This window comes from Schistocerca gregaria, chromosome 7, assembly GCF_023897955.1.
Source record: "Schistocerca gregaria isolate iqSchGreg1 chromosome 7, iqSchGreg1.2, whole genome shotgun sequence".
Taxonomy (NCBI): domain Eukaryota; kingdom Metazoa; phylum Arthropoda; class Insecta; order Orthoptera; family Acrididae; genus Schistocerca; species Schistocerca gregaria.
In genome coordinates this window covers 21,706,568-21,721,001 of record NC_064926.1, presented here as the reverse complement: position 1 = coordinate 21,721,001, position 14,434 = coordinate 21,706,568, and the positions used below count along the sequence as shown (strand labels likewise).

Sequence of the window (14,434 nt, the reverse complement as noted above, 5' to 3'; positions counted from 1 at the left end):
GTCTCAGTTTCCCGAGGCTGCAGTCATGTGTGTGTGTGTGTGTGTGTGTGTGTGTGTGTGTGTGTGTGTGTGTGTGTGTGTGTGTGTGTGTCTATATGTGTGTGTTGTTGATGGAGGCCATTGGCCGAAAGCTTTAAGTGTGAAAGTCCTTTTGTTGTGACTATCTGGGACTCAGCATCTCTGCTATATCATGAGTGGCAACTTTCCTTCTCATAATATTGTTACATTCCACCGTGGATTTCATTGTTTAGTTCAGAACATATTCTTCATTAACTACAAGTAACTGAATTTTCTAAAAAGGAATGAAAAAAATATGAGTTTCATGGTTATTGGCATATATAATGAGAAAGGCCATCAAAAATGATTAATTGCCCACAAGGGTTGCAAGAAATTAGAAAACTGTAAATTAAATTACTACTCTTTGTTGGAGGCAATACATCAATAAAATGGGGAAGATATGCATTAGCTAGCTGAATGTCAATGACAAATACAGAATGGGAAAAAAAGAGGAAGCACACATAATGTAGGTGAAAGTCAGTGATAAAAGTACTCTGGGATTCACCTTTGGAGAACAGATTTATAGTATACCTGCATTTCCAAATTTTTCTCAAACCGTATAAATCCCTTACAGAAATGAAATAAATGAAATGATCATACGGCATTTTTTGGCCGGGATATCCCCTTCAAGGTTGCCATATTGCAAGTGTTTTTAGTTGACACCACTTTGGTGACTTGCATGTCAAAGATGATGAAACTAATGATGAAGGATACACAACACCTAGTCCCCTGCCAGGAATCAAACCCAGGCCCCCTTGCTTGGTAGGTGGTAACGCTACTGCTGCGCTATGGATGCAGGTCTTACAGAAATAAAATCCATATTTAACAAAAAAGTATTCTGAGTGTAGAGCCATGTCATGTTGTAATAAAAAAATGGTTCTGAGCACTATGGGACTTAACATCTGAGGTTATCAGTCCCCTAGAACTTAGAACTACTTAAACCTAACTAAGCTAAGGACATCACACACATCCATGTCCAAGGCAGGATTCGAACCTGCGACTGTAGCGGTCGCGCGGTTCCAGACTGAAGCGCCTAGAACCGCTCAGCCACACTGGCCGTCCCATGTTGTAGTATATCTACACTGGATGAATGAAACTGATTTTAAGCCACCGTTACAGTGGCCTTCCTCTGGGCCTTGCACTGGAAAGAAAGAATCTCCATTCTGAGCTGAAGCATTCGGTACTCGCACACTAGGGAACAAACTATGCTGGTATTAAAATGGTCCACTCACAGCCTAATTATATCACTGGCACAAGCAGTAATATCTCCTAGTTTAAAAGAAAAAAATCTTTAGTAGTAATAAATGTAACCTTTCATTGAAAGCCCACACCCACATAGAATTTAAGGGGAAAGTCTGTTATAAAGCACATTATTTCGACGAGGCAATGATTTGCAAAAACTGTTGAAAAATCATAGTTGTATGCAGCTCTATTGATCAAATTATTACACAAGCAGTTTCACTCATGAATAGACCATCTTCAGTTTTACTGTACATTGTAATCAGATGTGTGACAACCCAAAATCAGTATAAAGCATCATGTTACCAAACAAAATTTTCATTCAATTATAAATCAGAAGCACATATAGCTTACAGTAAATCTGTGGCATGACAATATTTTCATGTGGTTTGCCACAGATTTACTGTATGCTATATCTCCTCCTGATATTTAACTTAATGGAGAAATTTGTTTTTAACAAGATGCTTGATCGTTGAGGGCTACTGGGTTGTCATACTTCTGACTATGATGTCAGAAAAAACCTGAGGATGGTCTGTCTATGACTGAAACTGTTTATGTAATAAATTGACAAAATAGACATTCCTGTTAACTGTTTCCTTACATTATATAATCCTCAAGCTTTACTGCATCACCTACGTCGACAAACTTCTGCGACAATATGCATTTTAATCTATGGAGTACAGGAAAAATAATGGTGAAAACGCCACTTTTCATAGAGTTTTTTACTACTGCCACCACCACTACTACCACTACTACTACTACTACTACTACTACAGTGTTATTGTTATACTCCTTACCATTTATATGTTACATATTGGCTCATTCCACACATAAATGACTTGCTCACACTTACAGATCTATGTAATAAATGTACCCTAAATAAATGAGAATATAAACTTACCTTTGCATAACCCCTGGGACAGTCACACTGGTGCTGTGTGCATGGCTCACAGGGACTTCCCCAGGCCTGCCCTACTGAACAGCAGCATTCTGATTTAAGCGCAAGTCGTGGCAAGTTGTTCTCACATCGGCCATGAGACATTCGTGCCCAACAGGAACCTTTCCTGTTGTCTGGCAGAAGGTTGGCAGGCTTAAGGAGGATACAGGTGACAAACAATGTACGCTACTCTTCATATTAGTAAAAGTAACCACACTAGCAAAAGTTTCCAAATTAACTCACCAATACAGATCCTTCCCGTATTATCCAGAATGTAGCCTGGTTCACATTCACAGATATAAGAACCAATTGTGTTAACACATTCTCCATTAAAGCAAGCATCTGGTCCTAACTCGTTGCACTCGTCAATGTCTTCACATACTTGTGTATCAATGTTCAGTTGAGTTCCAGTAGGACAGATGCACTGTTCATATGAATAACTTCAGTCACATACCATACCTCATCTATTAATTATTTTATTTCAATTGGAAAATTAGTACAAACAGTGTTAGCAGAAAAACACAAACAAAAATACAGGAATTACACATAGAGATAACAAGAGACAAACCAAAGTCACACAAATTGACAAATAATTTATACACAAATAATATTAACAACAATAGTACAACAAAACCTGACAAAGTGAACATTACAATGGCCATAGAAACAAATGAAATACAAAGTAAAAAGAAGAATTATCATAGCCATGTTTATTATCAAGAGACTGCTATATATTATTGGCTGTTGGATTAAAGCCTTCATCAGTTGTGGACAAAACAAAACACACACACACACACACACACACACACACACACACACACACAAACTTATGGCCACTCAATGCTTCCTCTGTGTGGTAAGTAGCAATTTATCCTTTTCATACTGTTGTTATTCCATCACAAATTTCCCATAATTTGTTTCACTTAATTAATGATAGAAGAAAATATGAAAAAGAATTAAATATCCACAGACAGCCCACCAATAATTCACCTCTTCTCAAATCACATTCAAAAATTATACAAAATATGTAATGTTACATGTTGCAGACATGCACAGTAAAAATATTACTAAACAAGTGAGCTTTTGGCCAAAAGGTTTTCTTCTGAATTAGACAACACACACACACACACACACACACACACACACACACACACACACACACTCATGCAAAAATGCAAAAGCAACTCACACACACATGACTACTGTCTCTGGCTGTTGAGGCCAGATTACGACCAACTGGGCATGATGGGAGAAGCTATCTGGGCAGTGGTGGTAAGGAGGACGCTGAAGCAAGGAGGGGGAGGGATAGCAGTGTAGGGGTGGATGACGGTAAAGTGCTACTTGTGGGAGTGTAATGTACTGAGGTGGAAAGAGGGTAGGGCACATAGGTGCAGTTGGGAGTGTACGGAGGGAGGACAGGCAGGTGCGAGGGGAGGGAGCGGGGGGTGCAGAAAAGGAGAGAAGTAAAAAGAGTATGGAGGCATTGGTGGAACAGAAGGCTGTATGGTGCTGGTGTGGAAACAGGGAGGAGGATAGATGGGAAAATGACAATGACTAACAAAGATTGAGGACAGGAGGGTTAAAGGAACATAAGACATATTGCATGGAGAGTTCCGACTGGCACTTCATCATAAAAGCTGGTGTTGATAGGAATGATCCAGATGGCACCAGCTATGAAGCACTCACTGGAATGAAGAATGTTGTGTTGCGTAGTATGCTCAGTGGACTGCTGGCATTTTTAAAAAATATTGGGAATCCAATACATCAATATTTAGAAACACGTTATTATCAGCCCTTGATACATATAACAAGCTAGCAGCCTGCTTAACCCTCTTAGAGGAAGAATTGAAAGCGAAATAATGCATGTTCACACTTGGTGATAACCATTTTGCTAACAATGGTAACTGCAGGTAAGGTTTACAATAAAAGGTGTCTGATGGGTCCATCGCATGGTTTTGTCACAGAATTGTCTGGAACACTTCATGTTGACTTCCCTGTTTTTTCATTTCTGTAAACGCAAGTGATGTGGCAATTGTAGTGTCAAAATTGCATGGTGGCGTTAAACACTGCAGTTTCTGGTGGTAGCACCGAGTACCAACTACGTCAGCATTTCCTCTCCAGGGCAATAAATGCGGGGGGGGGGGGGGGGGGGGGGGGGGGGGGGGGGGGGGGGGGGGGGGGGACCTGGTTTCCCCTGGTTTCCCAGTTAAAAATACACTTCTTCCAAGTTGAAAAATACTCTTTTTCCATGATAAGTAACAGTTTACTTTTCCCTCATAGCTGTAAAAATATCAATCCTTTGAATGGTAAAGGTTTTATACACCAGCATGCAACTTCAGAGAATGAAAAAACTCAGAAAAAAAAATTGGAAAGATCTATGATGTGCAGCAACATTCACACCACATATTTTTGTATTTGTATTACCAAAATATGGATTCAAATTCCACAAAACACAGCACGTTAGTTTACAAAGCACTGAAATCTAGACTGAAATGTGCTTTTGTAAGCCAATCATAGCTTATGTCAAATGATCTTATCAGCCAATGGCAGCAGGTATTCAGAACATAGGACACTTCATGTAGTCAGCCAACAGCAGCATCACTATTAAGTAGTGTGAAAACACAAATAGGAAAATTTAATGGTTTAAATTAATGTACACAGTCTAGCTACAAGTAAAGTTAAGCTTTCACATATAATATTGATCTTGAAGATTGACAAGCTACAAGAAAAGCTAAGCTTTCATGTATAATATTAACTTTTTTGCGTGTGTTACACTTAAGGGTACATCAAATGTACATGTGCCAATAAAATTTTAAATAATGACAATGTTGGCCTTCTGTGCACCAAATTCTTCTAAGTGGTTAGTTCTCAATGTGTTAAGTTTTAAGTGAGGGTCCAACACACTGTGAATAAAGAAATTCATTGCACATTCCCACACATAATGTTCGAAATATTTTCAAGTGACCTGTTAGAAATAGCTTTGTTTCGGCAGTTGCCAGAGAGCGCCAGAAAACAGGTGGTACTGCGCATGGGCAGCTACGATGACGTAGGAAGCCCATGTGCTCATACATATATAGCATTAAGAGACCTTACATAACGTCATAGAAGAAGCAGGATGCTTCAAGAGCATAGGAATTTCATAAACCATATTAAAATGCATAATTTGGCCTGAAATGTACCTTCATATGTCCAGATTCACAGTGAAGTAGGCCCCTGGGCCCCAACCTGATATTAAGCTTTTCAGTGTGGTTTTCAGGACGCAAATTTTCTTGGAGTACCTGTACTGTATTATCTTGTGTTTGGTTTTTTTATTATGAAATAATGCCATACCTGCTAGAAGATGAAAATGTGAACTTGAAATGCAGTGAACAGTTGAAACTAGCCAACAGTGCGAAATGAAACACTTAGTTTCTAATAAATTGACTGCCTACGGGGAAAAGACTAACGAAAGCCACATTTATTTAGCAAACCAATAAAAATAACTTCACTGTTTCGCAATGCGATTAATGCTTGACTACCATAAATGTGTAAATACAATAAAATCAGACAACTGAAACTAATAACATATGTTACCCTCCCGTAATTATAAGAACGTATTTTAATTCACTCGATAGCTCCTACCCACAGAAATCTGTTTTGTTTTCATTTGATGTTAGAAGTGTAAGCGAAGGGGAAACAGAAAAATCACTAAACGTAAACATGGCTTATGTGGAGACTTAACCCCTCCCCAATACAACCCAGACTGCTCCGCGCATGCACGAATCTGGCAGCTCGGGCGCACCAGATAAAACTTTTCCGGGTAGAATCTGGCTGCTCGCTGCTGTTGCTGCTGAGCCACACTTCAAGTAGCCAGAAGCAGGAAAAGGCACTGCCCATACGCAACTCCACTGCTCAGACAAGCCAGTATTACACTATCATATTTCTTTGACAAAGAAATATGATCAAATATTCATAAAATTTCTTTGAGAAAGATCTTTGACTTGGTGCTAAAAGGGGGCATTACATTGTCATCATGTTTTTCTTCAAATGTCAAGATGGTGGACAACAACTAATTATGTGCTGCACTTACTAGTACAACAATTGCACTGTGTTTGTATTTGGAAGAAAAGTGGCAGAAAAAAAGGAAACATACTCAGATGAAGCCACAGGTATTACGTCGAGATAGGAAAAGCACTCACCAAAACTTGTTACGAGAGCTGCTAGTGGAGATATAAAATCTTATATATGAATTACTTTGAATGGATGAGAAAATCTTATATATGAATTACTTTGAATGGATGAGAGTGTATTTCAGTATTTACTCAGTAAAGTGGCTTCTCATATTACGAAACAGAATACTTTCTTGAGGAATACTATACGTGCAAAAGTCAGGTGAACTATGACACTGGGATTTCTTGAAACGAGAGGGAGCTACTCCAGTTTATACACAGCACTTGAATATCACATTGCACATTAACCAAAACAATTCCAGAAACTTGTGAAGTGATTTATAAAGCACTGAAGAGTGAATGCATAAAGATAAATGAATGTTTAGTACACTACAAGGGCAATAAGAATTATTTTTATTTTGAATAATTTAATTAACAGAATTAGTGCTCCCACAACTACAAAATTAATAAAAAGTACGAAACAGATGAAGTGCTTTTTAACTTGTCGCATCTGGAGTTCAAAATTAAACAAAGTAAAATGGAAAGCTAGGAAAGAATTTTTTATTTTAGGGTGTTCAGCCCAAATTTTTCTGGGCCAGAACTGTTCCCATCGAACTTAAGAAATTGCAAGATAGTGGAGCTATTGCACCGGTACGAGCTGGTCAAAGGGCAAGTCCACTGGCTTTGCTCCCCAAACCTTCAGGTCGCATTCGCCTCTGGGTTGACTTTAAGTCTACAGTCAACCCACAAACTGTGACTGATACTTATCCATTGCCACACCCAGAGGATCTTACGGACAGATTAGGCACCGGTTGCTACTTTTCCAAAATCGATTCGCGTGACGCATATCTCTAAGTACCGCTAGATGAAGAATCTCAAAAAGTGTGTGTTGTGAACACTCGTTTGGGCCTGTTTAAATATTTGCGGACATTTCCTTTTGGCAGTGCTTCTGCACCCACCATTTTCCAATGGTATTTGGAACAGCTGACTCCTCAACAACCAAACTTTTCCAACTATAAGGATGATATTGCTGTAGCATGTCATACATCTGAAGAACTCATTGCAAATTTGCACGTTTTGTTTCGCGTGTCATCTGATGCAGGACTAAAGTGTAGACTGGACAAGTGTGACTTTTCTAAACCTGAGTTGCAGTATCCTGCTCATGTTGTAAACAGTCAAGGTGTACATCCTCTTCAGACACATTTGCTAGGCATATGTGATCTGCCAGCTCCTCATAATGTCACAAAATTGCAGTCAGTCTTAGGCAAAATCAACTGTTATATTCGGTTCATGCCGAATGCTGCACAAATTGCATATGTCTGCTTGTGTCTGTGTATGTATGTATGGATGGATGTGTGTGTTTTCCTTTTCCTTCCCTCTTTCCTGACGAAGCAGCCGCCAGTTGCGAAAGCTCGAAATTCTGTGTGTGTGTTTGTGTGTTTTATTCATTGTGCCTATCTACCGGCGTTTTCCCGCTTGGTAAGTCTTGGAATCTTTGTTTTTAATATATTTATCCCATGTGGAAGTTTCTTTCTATTTTATTTACATTATCATTAATTTGAATACATGGTAAAGTTGATGACTTGTTTGACATATGCAGTGTATCCATGCTGCTGTTGCGTGCACATGACACACACACACACACACACACACACACACACACACACACAGGGAGGGAGAGAGAGAGAACCTGCAGACAACTTTAGCTGCAACAGTAAAACTGTCATAGAATTCTCTGCTAAAAGAGAGTACTTATTTATCTTAAACAAAACACAATATAAGAAGCACAAAAATGTGATAATGCTTCAGTTTATTCCTGATCAATTGAGCATCACAACCAATTTCACTTTCACTTTAATACTACTACTTCATAGGTAATTTTTAAAGCAGATAAACAAACGTGAATGATGAAAGTGTTACCTGAAAGCTACCAGGAGTATTCCTGCACTGACCACCTGAACAAACTAGATCATCCACTTCACATTCATTAATGTCAGTACAAATTTTCCCAGTACTGTCAACTTGATATCCAGGGTTACAAATACACCGGTGAGATCCCATCAAGTTTTCACATGCTCCATTCTGACAGATACCTGGATTCTGAGCGCATTCATTGATGTCTGGAATAATGAAAGCAACTCTTTAGAGCCCACAGCCAAGAAATAACAATTATTGTTTGAATTTGTTTCAAAAGTAAAATAATAAGAAATGACGTAATATATCAGCCGTGCGAAAAATGTATAAAGGAATCAGCCATAGTTTTATTGGATGACATATTCTGTTGTTAATCTGAAGTAGTTTAGGTAACTTAAAATGTAACAGGACAACATTATACATCAACAGAGACATCTCCAATTGGGATATTGGTATCTTTTTTTAAAATTTCCTTCTTACAAATAAGTGCAAATCATCTCAGTCATCTTCAGGTCAACATACAGCATGGTTTACCAGAATGTTGCATACTTGTATGAAGGTAATTTTTATATGGATAAATCTGTCTTCTAAGAAAATAAAAACAAAGGCATAATGAAATAAATATATTTTTCTCCCTCAAAACAAAACTTTTTACACCAAGATTGAAAATAATATGTCAACACCATAAATGCACTATCATTATCTTTCATAACTTAAAATATAAATACAAGCAATTTCCTTCATTTCTGGCAAGTGTCAGTGAGAGAACAAATAATGGAGAATTGTTTTAAGTGCTTATTGCAATACCTCTATGAATATTTTCAGTTGCTTGTATACATACTTCGTTTACTCTATTTATGTTTATTGTATGTTGTCAGTGACACAATGTGTTTATCTGATACCAGCTTGCAGTTAGCAGCTTTCTGGAATAGTTTCAAGAGAAAGAAGCAAAGCAAATAGGTGGTTGCAGCAAGCAAATGTACAAACATACACTATTATATCCACTTGAAGATGAGGATGAAAATTCTTGAAAAGTTTGGAGTAGTTTAATAAAAGAAGTGACATACAGATATATCTTTTAATTTCCCTCCTATATGATGATAATGTTTCCACTAATAGCTCAATCTGTTTGGTTGGAATTGTACTCTATATTAAACAGTATTATAAGTGCACATTAAAAAATATTAACACAGGATGGTAGTTTTATCATGATTGAAGGAATCTGACAAAAAATTAAGACAATTTGTCCTCATGTATAGTAATAGCCCGATAACAGGTTCTTTTTGCTCTCTTGTGCACTTGCTGTACGGATTCTTAGTTAAAACTGAAACCAAAACTATTTTCCACACATTTTATAACTTTTGTTTTTAGGCCAAAAATGTCTTAACTATGTCATCTATCACAGCAGTGACTTCTGCTCACTTACTACCTTATAAAAGTAGTAGTGTTGTATTTTCACTTGCTGAAACATATCATGCTGTGATTTTTCACTGTTACAATTAATACAGAATTTATGTTTCACTGGATATGTTTTGAGTTTCTGACACTTCTCCAATAAAACAGTAATTTGAGTGTAGGAGAAGGAAGAGGCGTGAAGGACTTGAGAGGTTTAATAAAAGGGGTAGGGTTTAGAGAAGTCACCCAGAACCCCAGGTAGGGGAGACTAACCAGATGGTATTAGAAGGAAAGACTGATGTTGGGGACTGCACCAGATGAGATGTGAAAACCTGAGAGTTTAAAGGCAGAAGACAGGTTAATATGCAAGACAGACTGCTACAACACCATGCAATAAGTTGATAAGAGCAAAAGCTAAGTGCATGGTAAGTAAGAGAGGTGGGAGGGGAACAGTGAAAAATAGACAGGTCAGAAAATGAAAGATGCAGAAAACTAAAACAAAGTGAAAAAAAAATAGTTACTATGAAGAAATTCTCAGACCGAAGAAATTAACATAAATTAAGGCCAGGTGGAATGGAGGTCATGCAGTAGCACCAGTTCCCATCTACAGAGTTCTGAAAAGCTGGTGTCTGTGGGAAGAATCCATATAGCTCTTGTAATGAAACTGGCACTGATGCCACAACTGTCATGTTGCAGTACATGCTCTGCAAAAGGATATTGTGTGTTGCCAGTATACACTCTCTGCCTATGCACATTCATCTTAAGTGATGATTTGGTGGTAGTCACCCTGATATAAAAGACGAAACAGTATTTATGTAACGGCTGCTATACGGCATGTGTCATTTCACAGGTGGTTCTCCCTATAATAGTACATGTTTTGCCAGTTACAGTGCTGGTATCAGTGGTGGTAGGAGGGTGCATAGGGCAAGCCATGGTGCATAGGGCAAGTCTTGTAGTGGGGATAGTCACATGGGAAGGAACAATGCAGTAGAGAGATGCATGCAGAGGGAGCATAGGGTCTGACAAGGATATAGCCAAGAGATCTGTTCTGTCTGAGATTTTGGCCACCACACATAGAATAGCTTCTTATCAGCCCCCCCCCCCCCCCCTCACCTAATCAAAAATTCATTATTTTCATTCTGTAATTTAAGTGAGGCATTCGTGCATACCAATTATCACTCTCAGCTTTACATGAGAGTTTCTCCTCCCACGATCACAATCAATATTTACTTTCCCAATCACAACTGTAAGTTTGCACGATCGCCTGAAAAGTCCCCTTATTATACTGTTATACAATATTATAAATTAGATTAATGAGCAATTTGTAACATTTTTTGTTTATTACCAAAATGCTATGTAGCTAAATCATTATTTACTATTGTCATAAGTAATCTTTTGTTTTGTGTATTGAGCTAAAAAGTATGGTTTGAATCTTGGAGGAGTACAAAAAAGTGCTCTTATTGATGTAATGAATGGGAAGCCACTGGCCTGCCTGTTATTGCAGCTAAAAGTGGCTACACAAGCTGTAATTTAAATAAATAAAATGAGGGCATTTAAAAAAGAATACTCAATTTATGAGGTAATAAGAATGAATGTTACACAATAAGACATTCAGTTGATGGAGGAGCCTTGACTTTTTTGGGTAAAATAATTTGTGTGTTCTTGTTCCTCACTAAGTTTACACATCATAAGAAAATGTACATCACGTAATACTAAAATGTACTTCACATAACACTACTTTCACACCCTAACCTTGAATTACTCAAATTTTATTTATACAAGCGTTAATACTCACCATCTCCATTATATGTCATTCCTGGACCATGAGGGCATAGCGTTTCAAACTCAAAAGTGCCAGGCATAGGACATGCCTGACATGGAGTTCCCCATCCAAGAGGTTGGCCAACTCTCACAGTGCAACAGCAGCAGCTGGATCGAGACACTGGATTCGCAGCAGGATTTGTGCACTGTCCCTCATGATAATTTAAGTAGCAGAGGTCACGTCTCGTATCTGGAAAGTACAATGACTCCAGGTATTAGTGCAAAGTAACTGTTTCAACAATAAGCCTGATTAATGACATAATGGAAATTACTGTAAGGACACGAAAAGTATCAGTGATTTTAAAACAATGGGTAGAGTGTCATTATCTGGAAATACTTGTTGAATGAATTTGTAAAGTGTTATACCCAAACACGATCTTCCGTCAGGGCCAAGGTTGAATCCGGGTAAGCACTCACAATAGAAACTGCCCACCGTGTTGTGGCAAGTTCCATGTTGGCAAGGGTTGTGTACACATTCATCAATATCTGAAATATAAATAGCTATTTTTGTCTCTGTATTTTAATTCAAAAGTTACTGTATATGAAGTACAAAACAAAAAATAAAATATGACTATACAGCAGACATTCACTCAAAAATAAATACAAATTCAGCTAAAAAATGAAGCCTCACCTATACAACCTCTCTTATCAAGGGAAACTTGGTAACCTGGATCACAAACACATCTAAATGATCCTTCAGTGTTCACACATTTGCCATTGTCACAGACTCGGTCAGTTGTGCACTCATTTACATCTTCACAGTATGCACCATCTGCACTGGTTATAAATCCAGGCATGCACATGCAGCGATATGAACCAGGCACATTTTCACAGCGGCCATTCAAGCAAATTCTTGGATTCTCATAACATTCATCAATATCTGAAATCAAATCAAAAATATTAGGCTTGTGGAAAATTTAAATATACAAGAAATGACAAAACACAAACAAATGTCAGATATTAGGCAGTGACACAAAATTATTACAATGCAACTACAGTGTATACTAGAGACAAAACAGTTACCTTTAGTAACATAAAAAAATTACACAACTTTAGAAACTAGAATTGTCTATCACAAATGACTTGGTGAATACAATAACATGACTAGAAAATACTTGCTCATTTTAACTCATATCTTGCATCCTCGATATTGACAATATCCTCTAGTATCTATATATAGCATATATAGCAGTGAACTAATTTATGTTATCTGTCTGACATCAGCTAACACAGGTGCTGGCAGGGCAGCTTGTGTATAAATGACGTCGGTGCTCTTTCACACTACTTAGTGGTGAGCTGTTTGCATGGCACCTTTCTGCCAGACGACTAGTGGACCATTTGCTTTAAGTACGCCACAATAGCAAAAAAGTAGATGGAATCCAGGACAAAAGTTCATCATATTTCTCCAGGTAAAAATGTTACCTCTGTCATTAAAATTTAAGTGTGAAAAAATTATGAGGATTAAATCACAAAGCTGAATGAACATAAGCCAAGCTTACAATTTATAATCAGTACAGTGAAAATGGACATCTCGAGTCTTTGAGTAAGAACAAATGAATTGAACCTACTACAAGTTCTACAAAACATCTTGCCCATTACTGAAAAGGGGGCAAAAACTACATTCCAAAAAAAGTTTCATTCCAAGAAAGTTACATTGCAAGAAATTCAAAATCATGTAAACAAAGACTGTATCGGTAACAAATTTTGCGCACAAAAATACCTTTCAAGTGCTTTCAATTATAAACTGGGACAGTGCAATGAGCAATTTCAAATTACATGGGAAGACAAAGGGCATTGTAAACAAAGTGTGACAAGAGTTGTTTTCAATTTAAGGGGAGAAAAAGTACAATTCCGCTTCAAGTGTGGTCACTGACAGTGAACTAAAATTAAGAATTTCTCATTATGGATTATCAGCTGCCATGGACAAAAAGAAAAAATAAAGAAAAAATAAACAATGTCATCATGCAGCAAGGAAGTATTGATGGGCCTAAAATTGGTAACTATCAACCAACAACAACAGGTGAAATAAATCGATATGCAGATGGCCAAGGGCGAAACTTAACCACTGATTTCAGTCTAGAAGCTGTCACAATATATCTAGAATAGGGAAAAAAGGTGCAAAATTTCAGGTAGCAACTTCACTGAACCATGACAAGTCTTTTTCATATTTTTAACAGAATCAAATGATGTAGCAAGAAAAAAAAGAAGATCTACTGATCTAACTGAAAAGAAGACTGCACGAGTCAAGAACCATGCATGTAATCTTCTTCTCAGTCCCACACTGTCAAAACATACCAGATTTGTCATGTGTGAATAAAGAGCTGCAGAGTGCAAACAAAGAGATACTATGCAAGAAATTTTAAAATGTAATATCTGTCAACATAAGCTGTGTAGTAACAAGATTCTACACAATCTGTGGCCTACATCTCAACAGATTAGGGAAAGACTTGTTAATAACATGGATTCTAGAAATAGTAAATATTAAGTTAAATGAGATTTTTGTGCTAGAGATGCTATTCCTCTCAAGGATTAAAATTATGAATTTTTGGGAGAATCATTCGCGAAATGTCATCCAGTGAAGCAATACATCAGCAGGATACAAATGATGTCTTTTTAAGACAATAAAACTTTCCACCGAAGCTACACTAGATTAAATTAGATTCAGTTTTCATTCCATATACACAAAGAATGACATAACTTGTGTGGGTGTGGAACATGTTAAAAGTATAACATAAAACATTTGAATACTTACTACACTGATCATTTGTCAGAAAACTGTCAAAATGGGTGAATACAATGTTGTAAACTGGTACAGCTAATATTTACAGAGTTAACATGTCGTTAGAATGAAACACTGTTATGCACTATTAATAAATTTATCATACACAATATATCTAATCATGAATGTTGTGACTAAGTGCTG

At 37.4% G+C, this 14,434-nt stretch overlaps 1 protein-coding gene across 1 annotated transcript in view; it reads right to left on the bottom strand.

The window, feature by feature from the left end:
- The window catches only part of LOC126282212 (fibrillin-2-like), a 687,537-nt gene that overhangs the window by 299,079 nt on the left and 374,024 nt on the right, over nucleotides 1-14,434 (bottom strand). The window contains exons 12-17 of the mRNA XM_049981761.1: nucleotides 12,143-12,391; nucleotides 11,878-11,997; nucleotides 11,486-11,701; nucleotides 8,302-8,501; nucleotides 2,477-2,657; nucleotides 2,198-2,367 (exon numbers count right to left, since the gene is read on the bottom strand). Of these exons, the coding sequence (XP_049837718.1) occupies nucleotides 2,198-2,367; nucleotides 2,477-2,657; nucleotides 8,302-8,501; nucleotides 11,486-11,701; nucleotides 11,878-11,997; nucleotides 12,143-12,391 (1,136 nt within the window). The remainder of the gene's footprint in view (nucleotides 1-2,197; nucleotides 2,368-2,476; nucleotides 2,658-8,301; nucleotides 8,502-11,485; nucleotides 11,702-11,877; nucleotides 11,998-12,142; nucleotides 12,392-14,434) is intronic.